Source organism: Pieris brassicae, chromosome 5 (assembly GCF_905147105.1).
Source record: "Pieris brassicae chromosome 5, ilPieBrab1.1, whole genome shotgun sequence".
NCBI lineage: Eukaryota > Metazoa > Arthropoda > Insecta > Lepidoptera > Pieridae > Pieris > Pieris brassicae.
The window spans coordinates 8,735,041-8,761,903 of record NC_059669.1 but is presented as its reverse complement, the minus strand read 5'-3'; the positions used below and the strand labels follow the sequence as shown (position 1 = coordinate 8,761,903).

The 26,863-nt window shown below is 35.0% G+C and overlaps 1 protein-coding gene across 1 annotated transcript; it reads right to left on the bottom strand.

The window, feature by feature from the left end:
• Positions 1-865: 865 nt before the first annotated feature.
• LOC123710496 (G-protein coupled receptor Mth2-like) lies at positions 866-26,440 on the bottom strand. Its single transcript, XM_045662475.1, has 9 exons — positions 25,826-26,440; positions 19,690-19,870; positions 17,890-18,081; positions 7,911-7,989; positions 5,224-5,405; positions 3,818-3,989; positions 3,000-3,185; positions 2,377-2,509; positions 866-2,024 (listed from the first exon to the last, which is right to left on the bottom strand). Exons 1-8 carry the CDS (start codon positions 26,234-26,236, stop codon positions 2,380-2,382), a joined length of 1,533 nt encoding a protein of 510 aa, XP_045518431.1. The 5' UTR covers positions 26,237-26,440; the 3' UTR covers positions 866-2,024; positions 2,377-2,379.
• Positions 26,441-26,863: the final 423 nt, after the last annotated feature.

Here is a 26,863-nt window from a genome sequence, read left to right as displayed (position 1 = left end):
GAACATGCCCCGTGGACGGCCTGAGACCCAAGTTGATAATGAAGTATTGAAGGCTCTTGTGGAAGCGGATCCATCGCAAACCACGTCCGAGTTAGCTGCAGGCTGCGGTGTTAGTGATAAAACTGTTTTAATTCACTTAAAGCAAATTGGGAAGATTAAAAAGCTTGAAAGGTGGGTACCTCACGAATTGACTGAAGCAAACCGGCAAACGCGCGTCGACTGCTGCGTTACATTACTGAACCGGCACAATAATGAAGGTATTTTAAACCGAATCATTACCTGTGATGAAAAATGGATTCTTTACGATAATCGGAAGCGCTCAGTGCAATGGTTGGATCCTGGCCAGCCAGCCAAATACTGCCCCAAACGAAAATTAACCCCAAAAAAGTTACTTGTAAGTGTTTGGTGGACTAGTGCCGGTATTGTTCATTGCAGTTTTATCAAATCTGGCCAGACTATTACGGCTGATGATAATAGATGTCAGCAATTGCAAACCATGATGGAAAAGCTAGCGGCTAAACAACCTAGGCTGGTCAATCGCTCCACGCCACTGCTAATTCACGACAACGCTAGACCACACACTGCACAACAGACGGCTACCAAATTAGAAAAGATTCAATTGGAATGTCTAAGACATCCTCCGTACTCTCCGGAACTTGCTCCAACAGATTACCATTTTTTTCTAAATTTGGACAACTTCTTGCAAGGGAAAAAATTTAACTCTGATGGGGCAGTCCAAATCGCATTCACAGATTTTATTGATTCCCGTCCGACTGGTTTTTTTAGTAAAGGGAATAATGAACTACCAATGAGATGGCAAAAGTGCATAAAAAACAATGGTTCATACTTTGAAAAATTAAATATATTATATTTAAAAATATTCGACTTTTTGTTCCTCCCATACAAAACGCCAATTTCATATGTAAGGACCTAATATTTGCAGCGTCTTTACTATGCCTATATATCCCTTCTAATCTCATTTATCTATTTCGTTGTTATGCCGCTCATTGATTTATTTTAACAGACATTGTGTCCTAGAGTATTAGTTGTTTGGTATATATCACAACTTAATGTTCACAGTAAACTTTTACATCGGTTGTCCCGCTTGGCATAAAATAACTCTCGTCTCAGGCACAGCATAACAAGAGATTAATCTTTTGAGCTTTAAAAGCGAAACAATAATCTACGTAATAACAATCAGTCTAGTTGAAGACGAGCGAGTGATAAGACATATAGTGATTTTATTTTTTCTATATTTTTCTATAGTATTAACGATACTTATTTTAATATATAGGTGGGTACAATGAAACAAATATTACATACCTACATCAAATGCCAACCATTCGTACTTAAGCGCATAATTAAACAAATAAATGCACATCTATTACGCAACTACATAATAAGCATTAATCTAAATATATCTTAACAGATTATGTAAAGTCTAAAAGATAGATAAGGGTGGTAATTGTGATGTACAGGAATGAAGTCTCATTATGCGCTGACTGTCTTCTTTTTTTCCCCCTTTTTTTGGCCTGCACGGTTTGTGCGTCAGAGAGACTGTCATATTTTGGCGTTGTGATATATTGTTTTACCGCGCATCTGACGTGTCTTGTACTTGTCATTTTGACAATTTACTAACAATATATACATATATTTTCCTTTATGTAAATTAATAAAAAATATAAGAATAAATGATTTTTATCTTTCTTATATCAAAATGAACGTCATTATATTTATGCTTAGAGCTATAAATGCTATTTTGTTCATTATGTAAACTGCGAAAAACAAAACGACTAGTATTTCACTGAGGTCATATAAAATAAATCGGTCGAATAGTTCTGTTTTAACTAAAGTGCACTACTGTCTGTTTTCATCTCAGTCACAATTCGATAGAGAGAAACGAACAAGTACTTTATTTAAAATAATATAATTAGACTAATTTAGTTTTTATAAGTAATTGTGTAGAATCTTAAATGTAGAGTGATGGCTATACTAATTCGAATGTTGATGCATTACTGTAGAAGCTGGAATTAAATAGAGTGAATGAGAAAAGAGGTCTAAATTATTGTGCGTGTTTATTCATCTGAAGACAAATTATATATTATACAAATTACTTACGATTCGAATAATAAAGAAGAAGACTTTCTTAGAATGGTTGATATCAATAATACTTTTCACAAAAAATATCGCTAAGAATGGAATAAAAAAAAATACATAAACACGTGAATAATAACCGTTAGTAGTAAACATAGTATATGTATAACCTAATTACTCTAAGGGCCTATAAGATTAATATTTTAGATTTCAAATGACTAAATAAGTAATTATTATAATGACTAATACGACTATATGTTCGAGAGTCAGTGGTTAACTTACAAATCATCGGAGTTCCTTAAGTCGTATACCAGTTTCGTCGTGGGAGATTCTAGTGTCCTCTGTTTGTGCCGAGCTGGACATCCACCGACCAGTGCTGGTCTCCGGCATACGAACTCCTCGAAGCCTCTGCCACCTGATTGACATTTTTTTTGTAAAATCAAAGTACAATATATCTTTAAGAGCTTAAAAAATCAGCATAGATGTAAAAATAACGTCGCGTGTTCCGTTAGGGGATGGCACAAATAATTGTACTAATGCAATTTAAGTTTAATTAAGAGACATTACACATTAAGTATACGATACAGAAATATTTTTAATATTTTCCTATTACTATCCATGTGACTGTGCGCTTTTCTCTCGCTGTTGAGTTACAAAACACACTTTGACATCAACTATGCTTTAGGCCTTTATAATTACATTTTTGTATTCTATTTTTCATGTACCAATGTAACAGTGTGCAGAGCGTTGGCCAGCGTTGATAAACAAATAAACGCTGCGCTAATTACAATTGTGTACGATGATGATGATGAGGATTTTGGTATATTAGGCGGAAAAATACGTTGAACCAAAGACAATTTAATTAAGCATATGTATTATTTACATTTTCACATCAATATACTCACTTCTTAGTAACAAGGTTGCGAACTTTGTTCTTCCACACGAATATGAAGAATATGTAGATGCCAAGCGCGATGTTAGATAAATCTATCAGTACCCAATACCAGTTGGAACCGCCCACAGCGAAGCTTATCACTTCCACGGACCAATTCACGCCCATCACCACAAACAGTTTTAAATAAAGTCCATATCTGAAATACAAAAGCACTTTATTATATTTTGTATGGAGTTCCATTGGGAAATGTGTCTAACTGCGTTGTTTTTTTATAACAGTACGAGCATTGTGTACATAGAAAGAAAAAATCACCGTTACAAAGATTCTGACGCCGACACCAGCATTGACAATCGTATAGGCTCTCCCTAGAGTATATAATCCCGATCTCGCGAGTTCCCGATCCCGCGAGATCTCGTACCAATTTTCGAGATGAATCCCGAAGCGAAACATGACGAGATCTCATAGGACTAACGAGATTAAGTGGCTGTTGTATCAAAAAAGTTAATTTCTTCGTTGGGCAAGCGTTCTCTGAGCGTCGAATATATATTTCGTATACGTTTCTATATAGAAACGCTGGGTATATAGCGACTGACATAAGATGTTCCTTATCAAACAGCACTCTCGATACTCTTAGCTTACTTACTTTTTCTTAAGAAGTTATTACAAACTCACTCTATATCTAGAATTCCGAGATCTCGAAAATACCAATATCGCGCGAGATTGCAATTCTCAATCCCACGAGATCTCAAATTAACGGTCTTGACTCGAGATTGCATTTCCAAGTTCTCACACAGACTAAAGCGCTAGAGATAAATAAAATTAATTTACCTTTGTTTATCTTTCTTCAATTTGTCACTTCGCGATGATTCGGCACCTTTCAATATAGCAGTTTCCTGACGAATCGAACGAATTCGATATGCCGTGATTGTGAAGAGCACAGCATTGCAAATTACCAGCAAAAACACGGGGATGAAAAAGTACACCAATTCGCTCATCCAATCTGAAAATTAGTGGCTATAACTGGGTATATAATTTGCAAGAGACTTTTATAATATGTATTAATAATAATAGCCCTTTAATTTAGATACTTTTTTCATTTATATTTATATCTCATTATTTTTAAGTATCTGTGCCTTTTTTGGTAAAGGCCCCCTCCAAATCCCGACATTCCTGTCTGCACTGTGTCATGTAACACCTGCTGTTTTCTTTATTTGGTCAATCCACGTCAGCTGGATATCTATACTAATATTATAAAGAGGAAATTTTTGTGGTTTTGTTGTAATGTTGTAATGTTTGACACAAAAACTAATGGACCGATTTCTTTTACCATTAGAAAGCTGCATCTTCAATGAGTAAAATGGGTTATATTACTTTTTTTTTTTAAATAGTGAAAAAATTATACATAAAAAATCTGTCATCGCGTTCGCTGTTGATAGTACAAAAAATGCTGTACAGTATTATAGAACGTATAAATATCTACAAAAAGCATGTTTTAACCACGGGAAATTGTATGTTGGCCTATCCCGGGGCGGAATTCCAGAATATCTATATATTTTGCTGTCACAAAACAAAAGTATGCCAAATGTTGTATATAGGGAAGTTCTACAAATAAATATTTTCTCTAATATTATAGAAGAAAGTTTTGCATTTTCAAGTTTTGTTTTTATTTTTAACAATTTATAATAATCAAGCAAAAAACTCCTGGACCGATTAAAAAAATCATTCATTTATTTGTTTCATTCTACTTGAAATGAATAATTTTCTCTTAAAAATTCATTTTACTTGAAATTAAAAAGATGAGTGTTTTTTTACATTTACAAATGTTGGACATTCTACGAAAATTATGTCACAAATTAAAAAATGTATAAGATTCATATTCGTAGTAAACTAAAATCGGTATATTGATTTGATTATAAATGTAAATGTGTATCTAACAATTTGAAGGAAGTAATTAAAAACTAAGAAAACTGAGTAAAATGAAACTTAAATATCTTGTAGATAGCAAATATATTATATCTGTGTTCCGACTTAATAGACTTTCCAGTGCACAAGATCGATATCTACGCGAGTGAAACCGCGATTGCTAGTATATTAATAAAGGTGTTAAATAATGTCAAACTAATGGGGTAAAAATATGGACGTAAAGAATAGTCTACACTTCTGGCATTTGACATTCTACTCTGACGTATACGAGTATTATTTAAGCTAAATATTATAAATATAAGGTCACTTACCAGCAAACCAGCACCTCTGCGTTCCAAATCCAGGTGTAATCACACCTGCAGGCAAGTTCTCACTGTACTGCATAGCAATAGTTATCCCTGTGAGGATTGCTGGTACCCCCCACGCATACAACCCATATAAGGCAAAACGCTTCTTCTCCCGACGTTTGTTCGAGGTACCTCTGTAGCCATGGCTGTTAAAAGTTTTTTTTTGATGAGAAGAGGACATATAGGTGAAATATTTTATTACTTATTAAAATATATATTTTTTAGCCAGGGTTTCCAATTATTTCTGATGTCCTAAACTTGACTGGCCACTACCAAAAGGCAGTGCCAACAAATGACTTTAAACTTAACATATTTACTTTAATTTTATTTTCTTTATTTGACACTGTTTTAGTAGTGTATTTTAAGAATACTTTTAAGTAGCCCTTAGCCCTTGGCTCTAGCGCCTTTTTTATCGATATAAATAAATATAAATCGCAAAATATGGTACGAAACTGGACTGGAGTGCGAGTATTTTTTTTTTTATTAACTCTGAGGATAAAAATTAGTTTTACTTAGTACTTAGGTTTTTATTCCGGAAACGCAAACAGTCTCTATTAGTCTAGGATCCGGCTGCACGATTAGTGCGTTCATCTGTTATTTGTTAAAAATAAAATCTTTACGTATATAAATATGAGAATCTACCAAGTCGTCTATCAAAATTTGGCCGCTACTATTATTAATTGATTTTTGGGAAAAGATTTCGTTCTCTTGTTTTTGAATAAAATATCGTCTCCATCACGTTAAATTTTATAAAGATTTTAAAAAATCACGGTTACCTCTCACGGCTCTCCGCAGCCAAGTGTAAAAAGGGTATGATTTCGATAATACGTTTATAACGTACAATTCACTTAACATCAAGTCAATTTAACATCAATTATATATCAAGTTGAAGCTATTTTCTATAAATGTATGTAGGTGCCTAATTAAAACTGGGCGCAAATAACTGGCTGTTAAAGATAATAAATATTCAAAGAAAGAAGCGAAGCGAAAAAGAGTTAACGCGTAACATGATATTTTGTCAGATTAGGATAGCGTTTGCCGACTGAGCGACGCTTTTAAGATTCTCCTAATTAAAAATTTACATAAAAATTTCGTTTTTAGCAAATAACAGCCGGATCTCGTACTATATGGGGCAAATAATAAAAAATATTAAGGGGAAACGAAGTTCACGTGGTCAGCTAGTAGTACACTACGTAGATATTTCATTTTTAGTTTAATTGCATAAACCCAATTTACCTGTTAGACGTTTGTGAGGACGAAAGTCCACCGATCCTTAGGAATAAGCATAGGAAAACAGTTCACGATTAGAATAATCATGCCATAACATAATCGTGCCATTTTGTACATGCCAAATACCGAAATAAGAATTCAGAACAACTTTGTTTACCTTCAATTTGAAAACGTAATAGGTTTAAAAATAAACTACTTAGTGGAACAGCTACCGATCAATATGCTATTTTGAAACTATATATAATGAGTATAGTAGTAACTCTAATAGCTAACGACAGAACATGCTACAGAGAGGTCGTTCCTATATTCTATTTACGAATAACCGTTCGTAATAAAGCATACTCGTTAAATCCTGATTAACTAAAAAAGTAATTTATTTTTTGGTGTAGTATCATTTTATTTATAGAAATGGATGATGATGTAACCTGATGCTAAGTGCCTATGGCACTCAATGCTTGGCGAGTGCGTTGCCGGCCTTTTAAGAATTGGTACGCTCTTTTCTTGAAGAACATCAGTTCAGGGTGTCATAGGTCTTGTTATTCCAATCATAAAATTATCTTAAGATCATATTTAGACATCGTTTGGAGGTAAATTATGCCTTATATTTGAGATGAAATATGGTATTGCTTTATTTTTTAAATGAAAAGCATTCTTTAAAAAAACAATTGCGTGTGAAAGATCGAATATTTTGATGAAAATAAATATAATGTATGTTTTGATAACGCTGTTTGTTTTTTAATTGATGTTAGAAAAGGTTTTTGATTGTGGATTTCAACCGATTGTATTCTCGGGTGTTCTATTTGCATTTTGTTTCGAAATCCTTTGAGTTTTATTGCTGACAGTATTTAAGATATTTAATTTTTACTTACATTATGATGAGATCTGAGTTGTATTCGTAAATAGAATATAGGAAATGGCTGTAAAACAACAATGGTCGAAAGAAAGGACCTTCGAAACTACCTACTGGTCTGGTTGAAATGCGACAGAAGTTGGTGCCACGTTTCTGGAATACATTTTTCATTTTATTTACAAAAAAACTGTATTTTTTTCATTTGTAGTTATAGCGATCGATACTTGGTACAGTTACTACGTAGCTACAATTGTTGATGAAACTATTTATCAGTTTTGAATTACACTATAAAAATGTTAAATATTTATGAGTACATTTTTTGGTTTTGTATAATTTATTATACAATCCGACATCAGCAGTAAAATAATGGATATATAAGGTTGGAAAAGCGTATTTGTAGTGTAATTTTGTACTTTAATACTTATACTACTTTAATAATCGCAGCTCGCAGATCGCAGCTCGCTTGCGATGCATACCTTTCCATCCTTAGTTATTCCGTCACAGATAATAAAACTAATTTATTGTCTTTTATTCCGTATTCATTAGATGTTTAAAAAAATTTAAATCTTACCTAAAAGTTCTCCAAATATCGATACACATGATGTTAAGCCAGAAAAAACTCGTTTGAAATGTGTAGTACACGATGAACGCTGAAAATTAAAAAAAATATATATTAATATTTATTTATATTATTAATATATGTAAATCCTTCCTCATTACTGACATTATTATACATTTTTAAAATCTGAGTATTGTGGATATAATATATCTGGACGATCCGAAATCATTCTTTAAATACGTTCTTTAATTAAGGGGAGATTTTACCATATCGACGGGAAAACATTAAATATTTGACAGTAACGAAACCTATAAACATTGTGTTTTAGATTTTTTTCGTATTTTCCAATGTTAGTTATTAAACGCTAAAAATGCAACCACTTAATACCGTTAAAAACTGTCGTCGTTCTCGAGTTGTAAATGTTCGAACAAACCCGAATTAGTTTTAAGATTTATCATCATAAAAACTTTATTCATCTGTGAAAACTGAAACAATTCAAAAAATAGCCTCTGGAAATGTTTTCTTTTAAACATTTGGCTTTGATTCGCGCTGTAGACGATTTTGTCTGTCATCGTATTCTTTGATTTTCTTTAGATAAACTATAAATATAATATTTGTGTCTATAGTTTGATTGTTTCAGATTTAATGATTTAGATAAGAGCACGAGCTGGTCTTTTTATGTGGGCAAAACACTTATTCTTATGGTAAGTCGTGAGGACAGCAACAGGTCTTAAAGTTTGACATGTCTGACTCAGATAAACATATAATAACAACTTAGATCAAAACAATTACCTATTTACACAATTAAAATGGGTGTCCATTTTTAGGCGTCCCGGAGTCTCGTTTGCACCCTTATCATACATATAAAAATGAGTGCGTGTACTAGTGTACACACGTAAAGAGTGAAACTTTTTTATGACCTTATTTTTCGAAAAATTATCTCCTATATCCAACTTCACAGAAATTTGTTAAATAAAGTTAAATTAGATAAAGTTTAACAAAAGGCTTTTACTATCATAGACATGAATATTGTTACGAAGACGGGTCGACTGCAATGTTTCTAGATTTTTCCACTAGTTAGAGAACTTTTCAGCAAGCTGTAATATGATTTCTGACCGTTTCAGGAGAGGGTCAATCACATATTAGAAAATTGTAATTTTCATAATGTTACCCTAGTTTTCAGGAAGCTGAAACCTTTTTTCAGTCGGTTTCAGAACATGTGTAGTCGAGTAGTGCAGTTTTCAGGAGACCCGTTTTCAGGCGTTTTCAGGCCTAGTTATACCCCTTTGGTGAAGGAATATTCTAGACCGAACTTTCTAGGTGTGAGACAAGGACGAAATGACACGAGAGAGAGAGAGAGAAGATCAGAACTTTCTCGAAACTAGACGAGCACTCTAGAACGCCGTACGACAAGGACGGAGCAACGTGCGAAAGAGACAAAGAGTGCGAACGTTCTAGAATTGTGCAATCGCTACTCAGTAGCAAGCCCGCCTAGAAAGTTCTCGAATATTGTTTAGAATTATTCCCAGGGATATATAAGCGAGCCGAAACGCGACTAGTCACTTAGTTTTGAATGCGATAACAAGAGCGAAACACCGAAGCGATAAAGTGCGAATAAAGTGAATATAAGTGATAAAGTACTGTGTGAAGTGTGCATAAGTGAAGTAATTAGTGACTGTGTTTTTGTGTGTTATTAGTGAATCTCTGCAATTAATTTTGTGCCCATAAATTCCTCATTGATTTATCAAGAAATAAACCCTTGAATAAATCCACGGCATTTTCTATCCGATCCCCTAGCTCGTAACATTTTGGTGTCAGAAGTGGGATAGAAACATGCCAATTACTCCAAGGGAGAATCAAGAGGAGTCTGTGGCAGAGTCTTCAGCTGCGGAGGGAGTGCAGACAAGGGCGCAATCAGCACGCGACGCCGCCCGGCGACAAAGTTTCGATGCGAACCGCGGGATGGGTGAAAGTAACGATGGCAACATCCTCCTTGCTCTGCAGCAAATGATGGAAGCACAGGCACGCCGTCAAGAAGAACAGACACGACAAATGATGGAAGAACAGGCACGCCGTCAGGAAGAACAGGCACGCCGTCAGGAAGAACAGGCAAAACAAATGATGGAAGAACAGGCACGCCGTCAAGAAGAACAGGCACGCCGTCAAGACGAACATACACGCCAAATGATGGAAGAACAGGCTCAGACACGTCGCATGATAGAGGAGCAGGCACGACGTCAAGAGGAGCAGGCTCGCCGTATAGGAGAAAAACTTTGTGACCTGAAAATACAGGTAGATGAAAAGATCGAGAATTTGGAATCCAAGCAGGATAAACGTATCCTTGGATTAGAAAATGAAATCCAATGCCTGAAGACCTCTGGTGTTGTCACGACTGTAGCACCACCTGGAAATGTGAAAGTGCCTCCCTTTGATGGTACATCTTCTTGGGGCGCGTACAAGCTTCAATTTGAGACTGTAGCACAGTCAAACGGGTGGACTGACGATCAAGCAGTTACCGCCCTTATTCTGGGATTGCGAGACGAAGCCCTCTCCATATTAGATACCAAGAAAGGTAAGGTGACGTTGAAGCAACTGCTAGATACCCTGGAATCACGGTATGTAGACGCACATTTAGAGCACGTTTACAGGGCTCAATTGAAAGATAGAATACAGCAGACAAATGAAAGTTTGCGAAAATGGGGACTTGAAATAGAGAAGCTGGTAAGGAAGGCCTACGCATCCTCACCAGATGTTGCAGACAAGATGCTGGTTCAAGCTTTTGTCGACGGTATTCGAGACCGTGAAATTCGAATGGCTGTGAACCTCGGTCACCATAAGGAACTTAAGGATGCTCTTGCCCATGCGTTGGAGGTGGAAGCATTTTGCAAGGATCATCGACCTAACCGCATTAGGGCTGTCACGGAAAAACCAAGTACCCAACGTGGACCCACCTGTTACCTCTGTGGGGAAATAGGGCATATGAGGTTTTCATGCCCTAAAAAAGATCTCAGAGGCGAAATAAAGACTAGACGTGGGGATCCGGAAGCAGCGGGTGTGACTGCCGCTGAACAGCGGCAGGGAAACGAGTAGAAGCCAGGACCACGGGGCGGGTGCTGGCCGGTTCTGTAAGGAAGGCCCCAAAAGTTATGATCACTCAAACTCAGGATGGGAATACCATTGTTATCGACGGAGAAGTAAACGGATGTAGGTGTGAGTTAACCCTTGATACTGGAGCTTCCCGGACAGTAATTATATACCAACTTCTGAAGTCATTTTACAAAAGCCTTTCTGGTGGAAATGTAGAGCTCCTTACAGCTACTGGTCAGCACATAACCGTTCGAGGGGAAGGTATCGCTACCTTCAAGATTGGGGGAAGATCATACAGACATAAGGTGGTTATTGCTGACATCGTGGATGACTGTATTATCGGTTTAGACTTCATGAAGCATTACAACTGTAAGATTGACTTGAAGAACGGCACGTTCAAGTGTAGAGATGAGGTAGTTTCTCTAAAAGGTAATACATTGAAGGGTGGGTATGACGTCTATAGATCCATCACTGAAAATAGTACAGTCAGTAAACAACGAGATATAGTTCAAGAAGTATTAAAGGACTGTAAGGTAACCTTGTCAAAAGAAGAAATGTTGAAAGCAAAGGAACTATTGAAGTCATTTTCAGACATGTTTGCTACACACGATGGAGATCTAGGCAGGACAGGTGTAGTTAAACATCGAATTGAGACTGGAACCGAAGCACCGATACGTTTGCGACCGCGACGAGTACCTGTCGCATATGAAAAGAATATAGACAAGATGATTGCGGAAATGTCAAATCATAATGTCATTGAATCATCTTCCAGCCCTTGGTGCTCTCCAGTAGTTTTAGTCAAGAAAAAGGATAACAGTTTAAGGTTCTGCGTCGACTACCGTCGTCTTAACGATATCACAAAGAAGGACAGTTATCCCTTACCTAGAATAGATGACACCTTGGATACCTTAAGTGGGGCAAAATGGTTTACAACTTTAGACTTGAAAAGTGGGTACTGGCAGGTGGAGATAGACCCAAGTCATAAAGAGAAGACAGCGTTCTCAACTGGAAAAGGACTATGGCAGTTTAAAGTTATGCCGTTTGGGCTTTGCAATGCGCCTGCTACCTTTGAAAGACTAATGGAGAAAGTACTGTCAGGACTGATAGGACAAGCCTGCTTAGTGTACTTGGATGATGTAGTCATCATTGGGAGAAATTTTGAAGATCATATACGGAATCTGCAACGGGTGCTCACCAGACTCCATAAAGCCAACCTGAAATTAAGTCCAAAGAAATGTTTATTTTTTAAAAGAGAAGTGAGCTACTTGGGTCACATTATATCGCAGGACGGAGTTCGAACAGATCCCGAGAAGATAGTTGCGGTGAAGGAATGGCCAGTACCTAAAGATAAAACTGAAGTCCGTGCTTTCTTAGGCTTATGTTCTTACTACCGAAGATTCGTGAAAAATTTCGCGGATATTGCAAAACCTCTTCACAGACTCACCGAAGAGAAGAGAAAATTCACATGGGATGGAGAGTGTGAAGTTGCATTTAATGAGCTCAAGAACCGACTATGTGAGACTCCGATACTAGGCTACCCGGACCATGATGGCGAATATGTGGTAGATACAGATGCCAGTGGAATTGGCATCGGAGGTGTACTATCACAGGTAAAAGGTGAGCACGAGGAAGTAATAGCCTACTTCAGCAAGTCGTTATCGAAACCAGAACGAAACTACTGTGTCACTCGGAGGGAACTACTGGCTGTTGTGAAGACGCTGCAGCATTTCAGTAAATACTTACTAGGTCGCAAGTTCCGTCTTAGAACAGATCATGCTGCATTAAAATGGCTACCTCCTTTCAAGAACCCAGAAGGACAAGTGGCTCGATGGATCGAACAATTGCAAGAGTATGACTTTGCTACTGAACATCGCAAGGGTAGAGCGCACGGGAACGCAGATGCATTGTCTCGTAGGCCATGTGAGGAAGACTGTAAACATTGTACAAGACACGAAGGTAGAGAGGTTGCCAATGTGAGGATACTCAGAACGGATACCATTAGTCCAGATTGGTGTGGTAAATTAATTCAGGAAGAGCAACAACAAGACTCTGACATTAAACCAATTCTGGACTGGATGAAATCTTCAGCTATAAAGCCGCGATGGAATGATGTTGCATCTACTAGCACCACGACCAAGAGTTACTGGGCTCAATGGGATAGCTTAGTTCTCCATAATGGGGTGTTATGTCGTAAATGGGAAAACGCTCGTGGGGATGCATCTCATCTACAGTTAGTTGTGCCAAGAGCCAAGATTCGCAACATATTGGAAATGTTTCATGACGGCTCATCAGGCGGACACTTAGGTGTAAAAAGGACTCTTTTGAAAATTAAAGAGAGATTTTATTGGATACATTGCCGCGAAGATGTAGAAGACTGGATTCGGAAATGTAAAGCTTGTGCAGCTGTTAAAGGCCCACAGTCGAGAACTAGAGCGAGTATGAAGAAATACAATGTCGGAGCTCCATGGGAGAGGATAGCAGTTGACATAGCTGGACCATTTCCGTTAACAGAAAAAGGAAATAAGTACATCATGGTTGTTATGGATTATTTTACGAAGTGGCCCGAAGTATTCCCTATTCCCAATCAAGAGGCAGTTACAGTAGCTGAGATACTTGTAAATGACGTATTCTCTAGATTTGGAGTACCTTTGGAAATGCACAGTGATCAGGGAAGAAATTTTGAGTCTCTACTATTTCAAGAATTGTGCCGATTAATGGGAATTCATAAGACGCGGACTACTCCATATCACCCACAGTCAGATGGAATGGTGGAACGCTTCAATCAAACTTTGGAAAGGCACTTGGCAAAACTGGTGGACAACCATCAAAAAGACTGGGACAAGTATATTCCATTATTTCTAATGTCATACCGGTCTGCGGTTCATGAAACCACAAATGTTACTCCTGCTTTAGCCATGTTTGGGAGACAACTTAGATTACCAGCGGATATTGTAACTGGGCGACCACCTGACACACCGGAGAGTGTTACAGAATATGCTGCGGATCTGCGTAATAAACTGGACGAAATCCATGAACACGTACGAGCATCACAAAGTAAAATAAGTGAGACTACGAAGATTAGGTATGACAGAAAGACGAATCACATAGAATTTAAAGAAGGCTCGCAAGTATGGCTCCATAACCCAACAAAACGAAAAGGCAAATCACCAAAGCTTCAAGCTGACTGGGATGGTCCATACACGATAGTCACGAAGATAAATGACGTTACCTATCGCATAAAGAAAGTGGGTGGTTTAAGGAGCAAACCGAAAGTCGTTCACATAAATCGATTGGCTCCCTATAAAGGATGTAATGATGCTCGGGACGAGCATGTCTAAGGAAGGGGTAGTGTTACGAAGACGGGTCGACTGCAATGTTTCTAGATTTTTCCACTAGTTAGAGAACTTTTCAGCAAGCTGTAATATGATTTCTGACCGTTTCAGGAGAGGGTCAATCACATATTAGAAAATTGTAATTTTCATAATGTTACCCTAGTTTTCAGGAAGCTGAAACCTTTTTTCAGTCGGTTTCAGAACATGTGTAGTCGAGTAGTGCAGTTTTCAGGAGACCCGTTTTCAGGCGTTTTCAGGCCTAGTTATACCCCTTTGGTGAAGGAATATTCTAGACCGAACTTTCTAGGTGTGAGACAAGGACGAAATGACACGAGAGAGAGAGAGAGAAGATCAGAACTTTCTCGAAACTAGACGAGCACTCTAGAACGCCGTACGACAAGGACGGAGCAACGTGCGAAAGAGACAAAGAGTGCGAACGTTCTAGAATTGTGCAATCGCTACTCAGTAGCAAGCCCGCCTAGAAAGTTCTCGAATATTGTTTAGAATTATTCCCAGGGATATATAAGCGAGCCGAAACGCGACTAGTCACTTAGTTTTGAATGCGATAACAAGAGCGAAACACCGAAGCGATAAAGTGCGAATAAAGTGAATATAAGTGATAAAGTACTGTGTGAAGTGTGCATAAGTGAAGTAATTAGTGACTGTGTTTTTGTGTGTTATTAGTGAATCTCTGCAATTAATTTTGTGCCCATAAATTCCTCATTGATTTATCAAGAAATAAACCCTTGAATAAATCCACGGCATTTTCTATCCGATCCCCTAGCTCGTAACAATATAAATAATACAATTATTTCATTTTACCTTATTTTTACTAAGATTATTACAGAATTTCATTAATTGTAATAAGTAGAATTATTACTATCATTGTTATCGTTATTATATATTTTTGTTATTAATGGCTTCGAATCTCTTCGAATTTGTTGTTACCGTGGTTAGGACAAAAAAAAAGATAGCGCGTAACCGAAAAACATGACGGGATTTTTTTATCTAACGCCGATAAAGCAGTTTCACTTAAAAAAAACATTTGTGCCTGGTATATATTACCGGTGACTCAACAGCTTCTTTCTTTGTTCAACGAATAAGCATCCTAATACAGCGGGGAAATCCTGGCAGCAAAGGTACACTGTCACAGGGCCCAAACTTTTTCAATTTAATTTTCTATTGATACATTTTTAATTACTATTCTTACTATGTAAATGAATAATATAGGAAATACTCTGTAGGTAAATAAAATCAGTAGGTACTCATTGTCAATGGTAAGATACACGCTATCCCTACATTAGCATGTCACGGGCAAAATACTTAGGTTAATTACATAGTTTGTAGTTGACAGTATTTTTGCAGCAACACATTGTTTACATGTCGTTGTTTGTATATCTTTAGGACCTCTTTGTGTCGAAACACCAAATATAGTTTTTAAAGATACTAAATATATTTAAAAAAGCTATTCTTTTATTCGTTTACTTGGAATTTATATACAGGGTGACTAAAAAGTCGTAGATCAAACACAACTAGGACTTAGATGGGGTCATCAGCTGCAAAAAATTGATCTATGGGAGGTGATTCAGCTCAACCCCTGCAGAGTTATCATTTATATTGCGTTTTTTATAAGAAATTTACTTTTTTACTAATTCTTATTGAAATTCGAAAAAAACCTGAGATCAGTAGTGTGTGTATCGGACTAGTTTCAAATGGTGTCTATATATTATGAAAAATATACATAATGTAGAAATTTTGCTGAAGGACCTCCATAAACTAATTTACCAGTTAAAAATGGCTTGAACTTTAACTCGGTAATTGCAATCCTGCAATTATGCTTACTTTGCTTTATTCTTGCAAATAAGTTAATGAAGAAATATAGCAGCCTGTTACAGGTAAATTGTAATTTAAAAACTGCCGTAACAAAACTTTTTAATTGAATTTATGAAAGTCTCTACGATAGTTCAAATACACAACACGTATGCTTTTATGTACTTTACTTATTGTTTAGTTAATAAATTGCCGACAGCATTTCCACGCTATAATGCGACATTGATACGCCTTATTGTCAACAGCGCAGCGATCCTGCTAAAAATCTTAATCAAATAGCCTATTTTAATGGATGTACAAAGCCATAATTAACCTAATTACGAAAAAAACTTGACACGCCTTGTTAAAAGGTAACATAATATTAATTTTGTTTGAGTCATTAGTCCTGATATTTAATAATAGCTTGGGTGTGCCGTAATAGGCATATTTTAACGAGTGTATTTTTCTTTAATAAGTGAAAATATTCATTATTGTTATAAAATTGAAATATGGTTTACGTTACTTAAATAGTGAACAATAATAGACTTAAATTATTTTATAAATATATTAATAACTGTTTACGCATCTGTGACCGCTCGAATCGAACCACAGCAATTGGTTTATCTTACTCGCAATCAACACAACGATGAAAAATAACATCGTCGCAAGTCACAGACCCAACAAAAACAAGCACAGACAAAATCTCGTGTTATAGAAAATAGCCACAAACGTGTATTTACTCTCATTGGTGGGTTACAGACTACAGGTCATCGTTAAATATGTTTTGCCAGGATTCAGATTAGACTAGGGCCTCTGATTTCTGTATCTGCTTCGAGACTTTAACTACTTGACTATCCGTCTGTGCCTGACACACGCGGTCGTCTTTTTGGATGTAAGGCATAGCGGTTTTCTCACGATGTTTTCCTTTGCTGGACTAGCGATTGTTAAATGCGTACACAGAAAAAAAACCCACTTACAATCTCAGGGATTAGGGTATAGCGCTGAAGCTCAACACTGCTTTTACTAGGACCCTGATAAATAGATTTGGATAAACCTTTGATCGATTTATGTTCTAGTTCAACTGGTAGTGCGGCCAGTTTGTTACTGATTAAGCTGTTGTTTTTTTTCAACATCGCAATAAATAAGCTTATGCATAATTAAGACCACTTTATCACAGGCACCAAACTTTATTTTTTATGTAAAATTTTAGTTTTATATATGCTATTCATTTATTCCATGTTAGTTTTAATAAATTAATTAAATGTATACTTTAAGTTATTCTGTTTGCTATTTTTGTAATTTAACTGTAAATGTTGTTGCATACTTATAACTGATTCACATGCATGTTTTTAGTGAAGTATTTTACTTGTACCTATGTGTATTATTCGTATGCCTAATAATAACATTAATAACATAATCATAACATTTTTTATTTTAGCGTTAGCGGCACAAGACGCCTTCACTTACCTTCCATTCCGTAACAAAATACAAAATCTATGAAGTATTTGTTAATAATAATAATCACACAATCTCCTTATGGGTTTCGGTCTCAGATTGCGTCGGTTTCTTTTGATAATTTTTTTTATAGCCAAGTAGGTGATTAGCCTACTGTCTGACATATCATCAGTTTTTGGATTTGTCATACGTGATGGTGTCACCGTGTTTTCCTACTCCGTACGTGCGATTGGGCACAGCCGGGAGCGAACCATTAACCTCAAGAATAGCGAAGAAGTCACTAGACCTACACTGCTTTTGTTACTCACCTATAATATAACATCCGGTCATATCAACGCCAATCTTCCCAAAGTGCAGTTTCAAGTAAGACAGGAAGGAATAGGCAATTATTAGTCCACCGCAGTACGCCATTAGACATAGGCCATGTAGATTGCGTAACTCCGGGATGAACGCGTATACCAGGAATGTTGCCAACAGGAACGGTATTGATATCATTAGACCTTCGGAAATTAAAAAGAATTACACAAGACGGTGGCTAATAGCCATTGAATAAACAATACGGAGTCAGTTTACTGATAATTTTTATCTGCATCTGTAATTCGTATAAATTACAACAAAGTTGTTTATTAAGTGTTAATGGTTATCTCTGATACTGGCTAATAATACAGTGCAATTGTACCGTTTTTACTAAAGTACTCATGTACTATTTCATCACAGTGTAAACACAATTTGAGAGAATGAAACGAAAGAGTTCTTTAGAGTCATTTTGACTTCAGCTGCACGCATTCATACTGCTGGAATTTAATTATTATATTATTTTTGTGTTAGAAATGACAGTTAGTGTAAGCTATATCAAAATGGCCAAGTACCACGCGAGCATTTAATAGTTAACGGCGGGTGACAGAAATCCGTTATTTTTAAATCACTGTTTACAGCGTTAAATCCGTTGCTTAGTTAACATCGAAGTGTACTTAGGTAAAGATTTTCTCATCAATAAAGCCTCTATAACTTGGTACAAATAATGTTTAAAGGAATTTATTTATCATTACAAAAATAAAAATATTTACATGAAATATGTACATACATATACATTAAGTTTTTCATATATATATATATATATATATATATATACGAACGAGGTACACGTCGCCATCAGCCGTCCCAACTTCCGTCTACTAGGCTAATTCTGATATGTATCTTTAATGCCCTTTTAAACTGGTTAAACGCGCTAATATTACGAATTTTATACCGTAATTGGTTAAATAATTGCAAAACTTCATACTTAATAGACTTCTTCAAATAATTTATATCCATAAATATCTTCAATGAATCCAGAGAATACGATCGTCTATTATGTATAACATGTATATTGGGTAATATTATAAATTTAATTACTGAGTTACTGATTACGGGCGCTTGTAGAAAAGTAGATTTCAAGCCTATCAAGGATTTATAACAGTTGTAATGACACCCCATGGCGCCGTTAATGGCTCGTAAATTTTATGGCTCACGTAGATAGGTTTGTTAACGAAATCTAATATTTGTCAGCACTTAACCTTATTGAGACTGTTACAACACTTTAGTTGTCGTTTTACGTAATAGTGAATCGTGACTTAGCGCTATGTTAGAAATCCAGAGTTTACGTGTTTGGTTTTAAAATATAGACAAAAAATAAGCGTAAACATATTAGTTTGATTAAACTATATTAAATATACAAACCCTGTGGCGCTACAGCATCTCAGGCCTGAGCCTCAGATTTTTGTTGCTGTTTCGTGATAATTAGTTAGCTTTCTGTGTCAACGCCGTTTGGGTCTATGGCATGGTGGTTTCCTCACGATGTTTTTCTTCCGAGCGAGTGTTTAATACATTAAACCATTAAAGAATAATGTGAAATATTATATTTATGACGACGCTACGTCATACATTTGTGTTGAAGTGTATTTTACAATGCACAGAAATTTAAAAAATCATGCCAGTGCGCACAATTAATAGTATATTGCTTGTATGAACTCCACTTGTCAGAAGGTTTCGCGAGTTCGCAATGTAACTCACCTAGCAATTTTAGCCTTTTTGCGAAATATCAGTTTTTTTAAATCGTTGATTCTTACCTATACTATAAGCGATAAAAAGCGCAGGACTGTCAACATCCTGTTGGGGGTCGTCAGGGTAGCACACACCAGCCACCAGTATCGGCTCTATATGAGCAGCGTCCTGCCACATTTCAACACAGTATCTTGCTGGTGGATGCCACTGAGGCCTGCCATCTGCTATCTCGTACAGAGTCCCGTTCTGAAAAAAAAATGGTCACAATAAATTATTTTATTATTTTCGATTTGTATCTATGTCATGTATTGTTTGTGGTAAGAGTCTTGTTGGCTTGTCAAAAATCATATTCCATAGATAATCGTTGTGTATCTATTTAATCTGTACTAATATTAATCTCAAAAAATTAGTTTACTATTAGAATGTTACAATATCACTGAATAACATAGTTTATACTTTTTAAATCATTAAGCTATTTTAGAAAAAAGACCGGACATTCAATCTTTTCTAGATCATGCCCCAAATCATTGTTTATTATTGATAAAAACTAGCTTCGAAAATAAACTTTCAGCGAAGTGAGCTTCGCTTACTAAAAGATTTTTATCAAAATGTATATATTATTATAATTGGTGATAATAGATTTTGCTTATTTAACTAAGTTTGTTATGTTAATTTCGATGCAATAAGTAGAACAATACATAATCTTAAATGTTGTTTTTTCATATCGTTTTCATTGCTCTACAGGTAGCTTTAGAAAACCAATATCTAGAAACATATTAAAAAACTATATATATTTCTATTATTAGAACTATTGTAATAATATAATATATCCTGTAATCTATGAGAATGAATAAGTAAGTAATGTAACACATTTTTCATGAAATTAGTGAAAGATTCGATAAAAGTAGAAATTCATTTTTAAAAATAAATAATAAAAGCAATACACAGGTACTGTTAACATTTTTGTGGCAGTCAAATAAATTTGTCGAATGATCGTAGAACATGGGAATGAATAAGTTGCATCAGTTCTGTGTTAGAAGAAAATAATCAAACTTGGCTAAGTTACATGGTCCATGCTCCGTAAACTAGGCGCATTCTTAAAAGGCCTCAATTTAAGTGATTATTTTAAACAAAAATGGTTTTACTTGAATAATATTAGATTTTTTATAACCTTACCTATTGAGAAACCAGTGTTGGAACCACCATATAGATTTACGTATAAACATTTCGATAACCAAAAACGTAGAATGTTAAAAAAGGAAGTCAATAACAATAGGAACATAAAGGAAAAATAATGATCAATACTTCCTATTTTATTTCGTATATAAGTACCAAACGTGTCTACATAAATTTACGAACCACGTACGTGTACGCCTTAATTTAGTTTTCGCCAATGATTTCCTGCGCTACCTAAAACAAAAAAATGTCTAGTCTTCGCGTCAAAAGCTTTTTTTTAAAACGCTTGTTTAATTTAGTTTTATTTTATTATGAAACTAAAATGCAAGAATGGTATTTTGATGGCTATCCGACCAGTTGGTATTTTCTCGTATTTTTAATAATGCTCCCAAATATATCAAATCTTGGAACAGAAACTAACAAACGAAATGTGTAGCACAATATATGTATATGTGAATAGGACTTTATGATTTGAAGACCCGTGAGAAGAGTATGGGCCAGATCTACATCTGTTTAAAGGATATTTTAAGGCAAAATAATAACCAGAAAATTAACGGTCTCCGGGTTATATGACATATAATATATATAACGACATAAGGTACGGTGTCATTAAAACATTGTATGAGTTATTAATTCAATTATGTTTTAAAATGATATTGATCTTGACAACTTGAACTTAACCTGTTTGTTTAGAATGATTGTCAATTTGCTTAATTAAATGGCGCCATTTGTACAAGTTTCATTCACTTATAATTCATGCATTCGTATAATAAACGAATGAATATGTATGATCGTAAAATGCAGTCGTATGATATAGGGTTGAACCACATATCTTATATGATTTAATTTTTCATAAACGCATTATATGAGAAATATTTATAATATCAACAATCGAATGCGTACTATTTACTAAAACTTAACTAAAAATACTAGAAGATTGTTTTACATTTACGGGGCTATGCCCCAATTGTGTCTGACTGTTCGATTTGATTAGCCTGCGAAATTATTAAGAAGTTCAACAAAGGTAGAGACTCACCGTTAAATAAATTTTCAAATAGATATTAAGTCCCATTGAAGAGCTTCGGGACCCTTAATAAAGGGACCGGTTGAGGCCTTAGTATGAATTTTACGATACTTTAGTAAATGTTGGTATTCGTCAACACGAAAATTTTCAACAGTTCAAATTATTACTACTACATTTATTCTTAAAGATGCATTCGTGCTTTTGTTAGTTTCTTATGCACTCGTGGAGTTCTTATTAAGTTTTTGTAAACAAAAACGTATCGCTACTTTGCTATATGTAAAAAAATGACTTCAATAATAGACCAAAGAGGAGTTTAATAATTCGACGTGTTTTTTTTTGTATGGATGCTTGAGTATCGCTTCCAAGAGATTTTCCCCTTGGTATTTCTAAACGAAAGTATAAACATTAATTATTTCAATACAATTCCTTTATTATTACGATTACATTGATTTAAAATTGTGAAGCGATTTACGTGTGTAAAATGTTAACATTACCCAAAATATTGTTTTCATAATTGTTTCCCACACATGGTAACACTAATCATGTGTTAATATAATGACGGCTGTAATAATAAACAGTTTTAAATACTATTCGGAGCATTTGTTAGCATAACCAGACCAAAATTTTAAATTAAAACACGTTCCGTCGTGCGAAAATAACATTGCAAAAACAATGTGTTTCTTAAATATTTATTTACGTCATCTAAATATTTGCAGAATAATGGAAACTTAAACATTTGACTCGTTTAAGTGTAAATAAGTTGACCCTTTGTAGAAACAGTTTGTTTTATTCGCACCCTTTTGAACTTATCAACGAGAAGTAGGAATCGTTAATGGTAATATGGACTAAAAGGTTATTAAATACAATAATATAAACACTAGAATAAACGAATTTATTCTATGTCTCGACGCTCTTCAAAATTCGAAAAATATCTATTAGATAATTTCTTTAACGCAAAGGTGAGTAGCTTCTACCTTTGTAGAACTTATTAATAATTTCCCAGGCTATTCAAATCACAGCGTCAAACGCCACTGGGGCACTCCCATACAGCTCCAATATTTATAATAATAACATAATCTTCTAGTATTTTTAGTTAAGTTTTAATAGACCGGGAGATAAAAAAGTGGGTCATTTGTACCACTATGGCGGCTCCTCAGGGGACTTATTACGCAATGAAAAAAAGAAAAATGATGGTCATAGCTCTGGTATCGGTTGTACAACCGCGTGGGCGTTAGTGGAACTCGTCGAGTTAATTACCAGTGTCAAACGATTTGTTCCACAAAAGTTCTTGTATTTTCCGATAATCCATAAAAAAGTAATAGGCGGCAGTGTCATACTTCCATACTTCTCCGGTATGACTTAGGAGTAGCCCGCCATTATCACCAGAAAAAAATCAACCATTTGTACCAGGCTAATTATTGCACAGTTAATCATGGTCGAACGGGCATTTCCGAAAATCATCATGCCATACTTTTATTGTATTTTATTAAGTATTCTTACAGTTACTCATTAAACAATATTCAAACAATTACATTATAAACAAAAGCCAAAACGGAATACACATTCAAACATACACATAAAAGCACAGTTTTACCTATTTTTACAAAAAATATAACAAAGTACAAATTCATACTAAATTATAAGTTCTAAGTTTCAATGATCATTATAATAAATATTTAATATAAAGGAAGAATAACAAAGCCATTATTAATAGAAGATACCAGAGTATTTTAAATATTTTTTGAGACATTCTTTGGTCACATTAAATATATCTATTTGCTGGTAATTTGTCCTATAATCTGAAGGAATACTTTTCGGACGGTTTCAAATGGCCGCCATACCGCCGAGAAACAGAAAATTATTTTTTGCCTGACTAGAATTTTTATGGAACAAATCGTTTAACACTCGTTATTAATCCGATGAGTTCGACTAACGCCCACGCGAATGGGCCGCCGTTACCAGCGCTACGACCATTATTTTTATTTTTTTCATTGCATAATAAGACCCCTGAAGAATCGCTATACTGGTACAAATTACCCACTATTTTGTGTCACTATCTCCCGGTGTATTAGTAAATAGTTTGTTTATTCGGATTAAGAGTTATCTCGAAACTAAATTGATGCAATTTTTACGCGCTAATTTGCCTCATAACGTAAAATCAAAATACAAATGGTAACCAATTGCCCTCATAAATCTTAATAAATCCTTATGATTTTTCCTATTACAAATAAGTAAGCTGAGGTTACGTTCAAACATAAAATAATAATTTTTGTTTTATACATTCAAGAGCTGAAATATATATATATTAAAATAATAAAATTTTATAAAGCACTAAAGTACCAAGAAATGCTTGAAGTTTTACTTTTAAATAAGGATTTAATCTAAAAGTATTCATGGTAAAGTATCCGTGTAGTACGTAATAATATCACTACACTAAAATTCGGAACAATACTTGAGATTGGTTCACATTGTAAATTATATTGCTAAGTTTAATATTCTTCTTTTTAAGTTATAGGCAAACGAGCGTGCGGGACGCCCATAAAGGGCAGTCTTCGCAGTCCATGGACACCCATTTTAGTGAGCGCGGCGCCGGCCTTTGAGGGAGTAGTATGCTCTCTTTTTAAACAATTAAAGGTCGTATCTCCCAGGGATGGTCTCCATGGGGATTGATTCTACATTTCGCTAGTTCACCGAGTAAGTCTAGTGAAGTGGAAGACTTCCAGCCATGCCAAGGCGATGCCGATGTAATCTGGAGTTAATACGACAACAACTCTTCGGAAAACTGTCCATAGTATACTTTGTAGAGGGCCAAAGCTCTTTGTAAAAAGACAAATCTCTGCGTAGAGAGAAAGAATCAAGTCAATCAGTAATACATTGGAGATTGACAATTCGACAAGCCCTTCGCTATGTTTTGTTAAAAGAAAGAAGCTGTTATCTGGGAGCACCTGCCTAGAGAAGAGGAGTATTTCTTTATGTTAAGATGTATATGTTGGTGTTAATGATGGTAAAATTCAGAGTCGAGACTTAGCGCTCAGTGTGACTCCTGTAGGGCAAATTTTATATATTTTTGACATATGAGAGTCAAAGTTTTCTCTAAGCCTTATACGAGATACATATGAAAGTCATACTTATTCTAAGCTACACATTAACGTAATTATATTTAGAGTATCCAAACAGTTTAAAATATCCTTTAAACAACCTGAAACTATCGTCTTTGCGAATAATTTGTCTACCTGTCTTAACAGGTATTTCAATGGAAATCGTTTTGCCAAGGATAATGTATACTTTCGTTGATTTATATTAACTTGGCAAACTCCGTAACGCCTAACGCTGAATGTCGCGTGATTAGCTGAACTTAATTTATGGTTTTATGCAAGTAATACAATGAATACAAGATAAATATTAAGTTGGTTGATTTATTAAGAAATTAAACCATAAATTTTTGAAAACCAGTATATGTCAACCAATTTTAATCATTGACATTATTCTACATAATAAATTTAAAATACGTCATTATAGTGAATAAACACATTATTAATTTAAAAGAGGAATAGCGTATCCACGAGAAGAACATAAAATGTTTGACAAATACGAAACACATAAATATTATGTATTATGTGTTTTTGTGAATTTTCAAATTATAGTTATTCTACTAATTAGGACGGAGACAAATACAACATATCAAAAATCGCTCCAGCCGTTCTTGATTTATACGCGTTCAAACAAACCCGACTATGTTTTGTATATTATGATTAGATAAGGTGTATATGAATAAGAAAAATATATTATTCGTATCTATTAACTGAATAATGTTATATGTTTACTATTACTAACTATACCACGACCTCGTTTGCAAAGAATTACGTAGCTTCAGTAGTTTTTACGAAAAACTATCATGACCATGAAAAATAACAGATAACGGTATAACCATCAACAACGTACCACATCCATATCCATATAAATATAACAATTCATATTAATATAGTAATAATAACTATTACCTTCTGTAAATAAATAAATTCATCAGCTCTAGCACCAACTAGGTATTTTTCACAAGACAGCGTGTACTTATAAAAGAATTGGGCCGATGCGTTGATACTTGTTGCCTCCGGCCCTTTATAAACAGGCGGATTAAAAGGATTCACTTCTGGCATATCCACATCCGTACAGGATCTATTGACATAAGCCTGTCCGGACCCACAACATTTCCACAAACAAATACGCCCAATACAGGGACAACCAAATGTACCATCTTCTAATTCGAACCAATTTCCCTTCACGTACTCAACATCCTCGAATAAAATAGATTCATTTTCAAACTTCACACCCTCGGTTATGTTTAATCTTTCGTCACGAGAACAAAGTTCACAACTAACTGTGTACACAAAGAAAACAATCAAAAAACACCTCATCTTGCTAAATCACAAAACGCTATTTTTAACAAATTTTTAATAAATGAACATTATTAAACGTTAATTTGTATGAGTAATAAAAATCGGTTTATCGCGAATAAACGTTTATCACGGTGCTTGTAAGGTAATGATGTATCATATTGATAAGAGATAACAAGTTCTCGGCAATAGTGAGTATAGCAACGTCGTGACCGCGCTAGTGATACATTCAGACTGTTTGCCAGAATTCTGAAACTTCCATTTCCTAACTTTGAGGCTACGTTTTCATGTGGCAGGGACAATTCATATTATATGCAATTGTAATGAATGAATGAATGAATATGTATAGGTCTCTTAAGATTTTAATGCAAGTATATAGGTAAAAACATGTAATTTGTGCGTACTTTTTTGCGAAATAAATAATAATAAGATGGGTGTATTTTGATAACTATAAAGGTAAACTACAAACGACAGTCGAAAAGTTAATATAGAATTAAAATCATGCATAATGGTTGTCTATCTTAATTATCATTCAGGCTTTTAGCGTCATTTTAATGTATATATGTTAATAAAAACATATTATATTTCAACTATAACGCGCATATAATTCTTCTAAGTAGTGAGTTAGTAGTTAACACTATACTATAT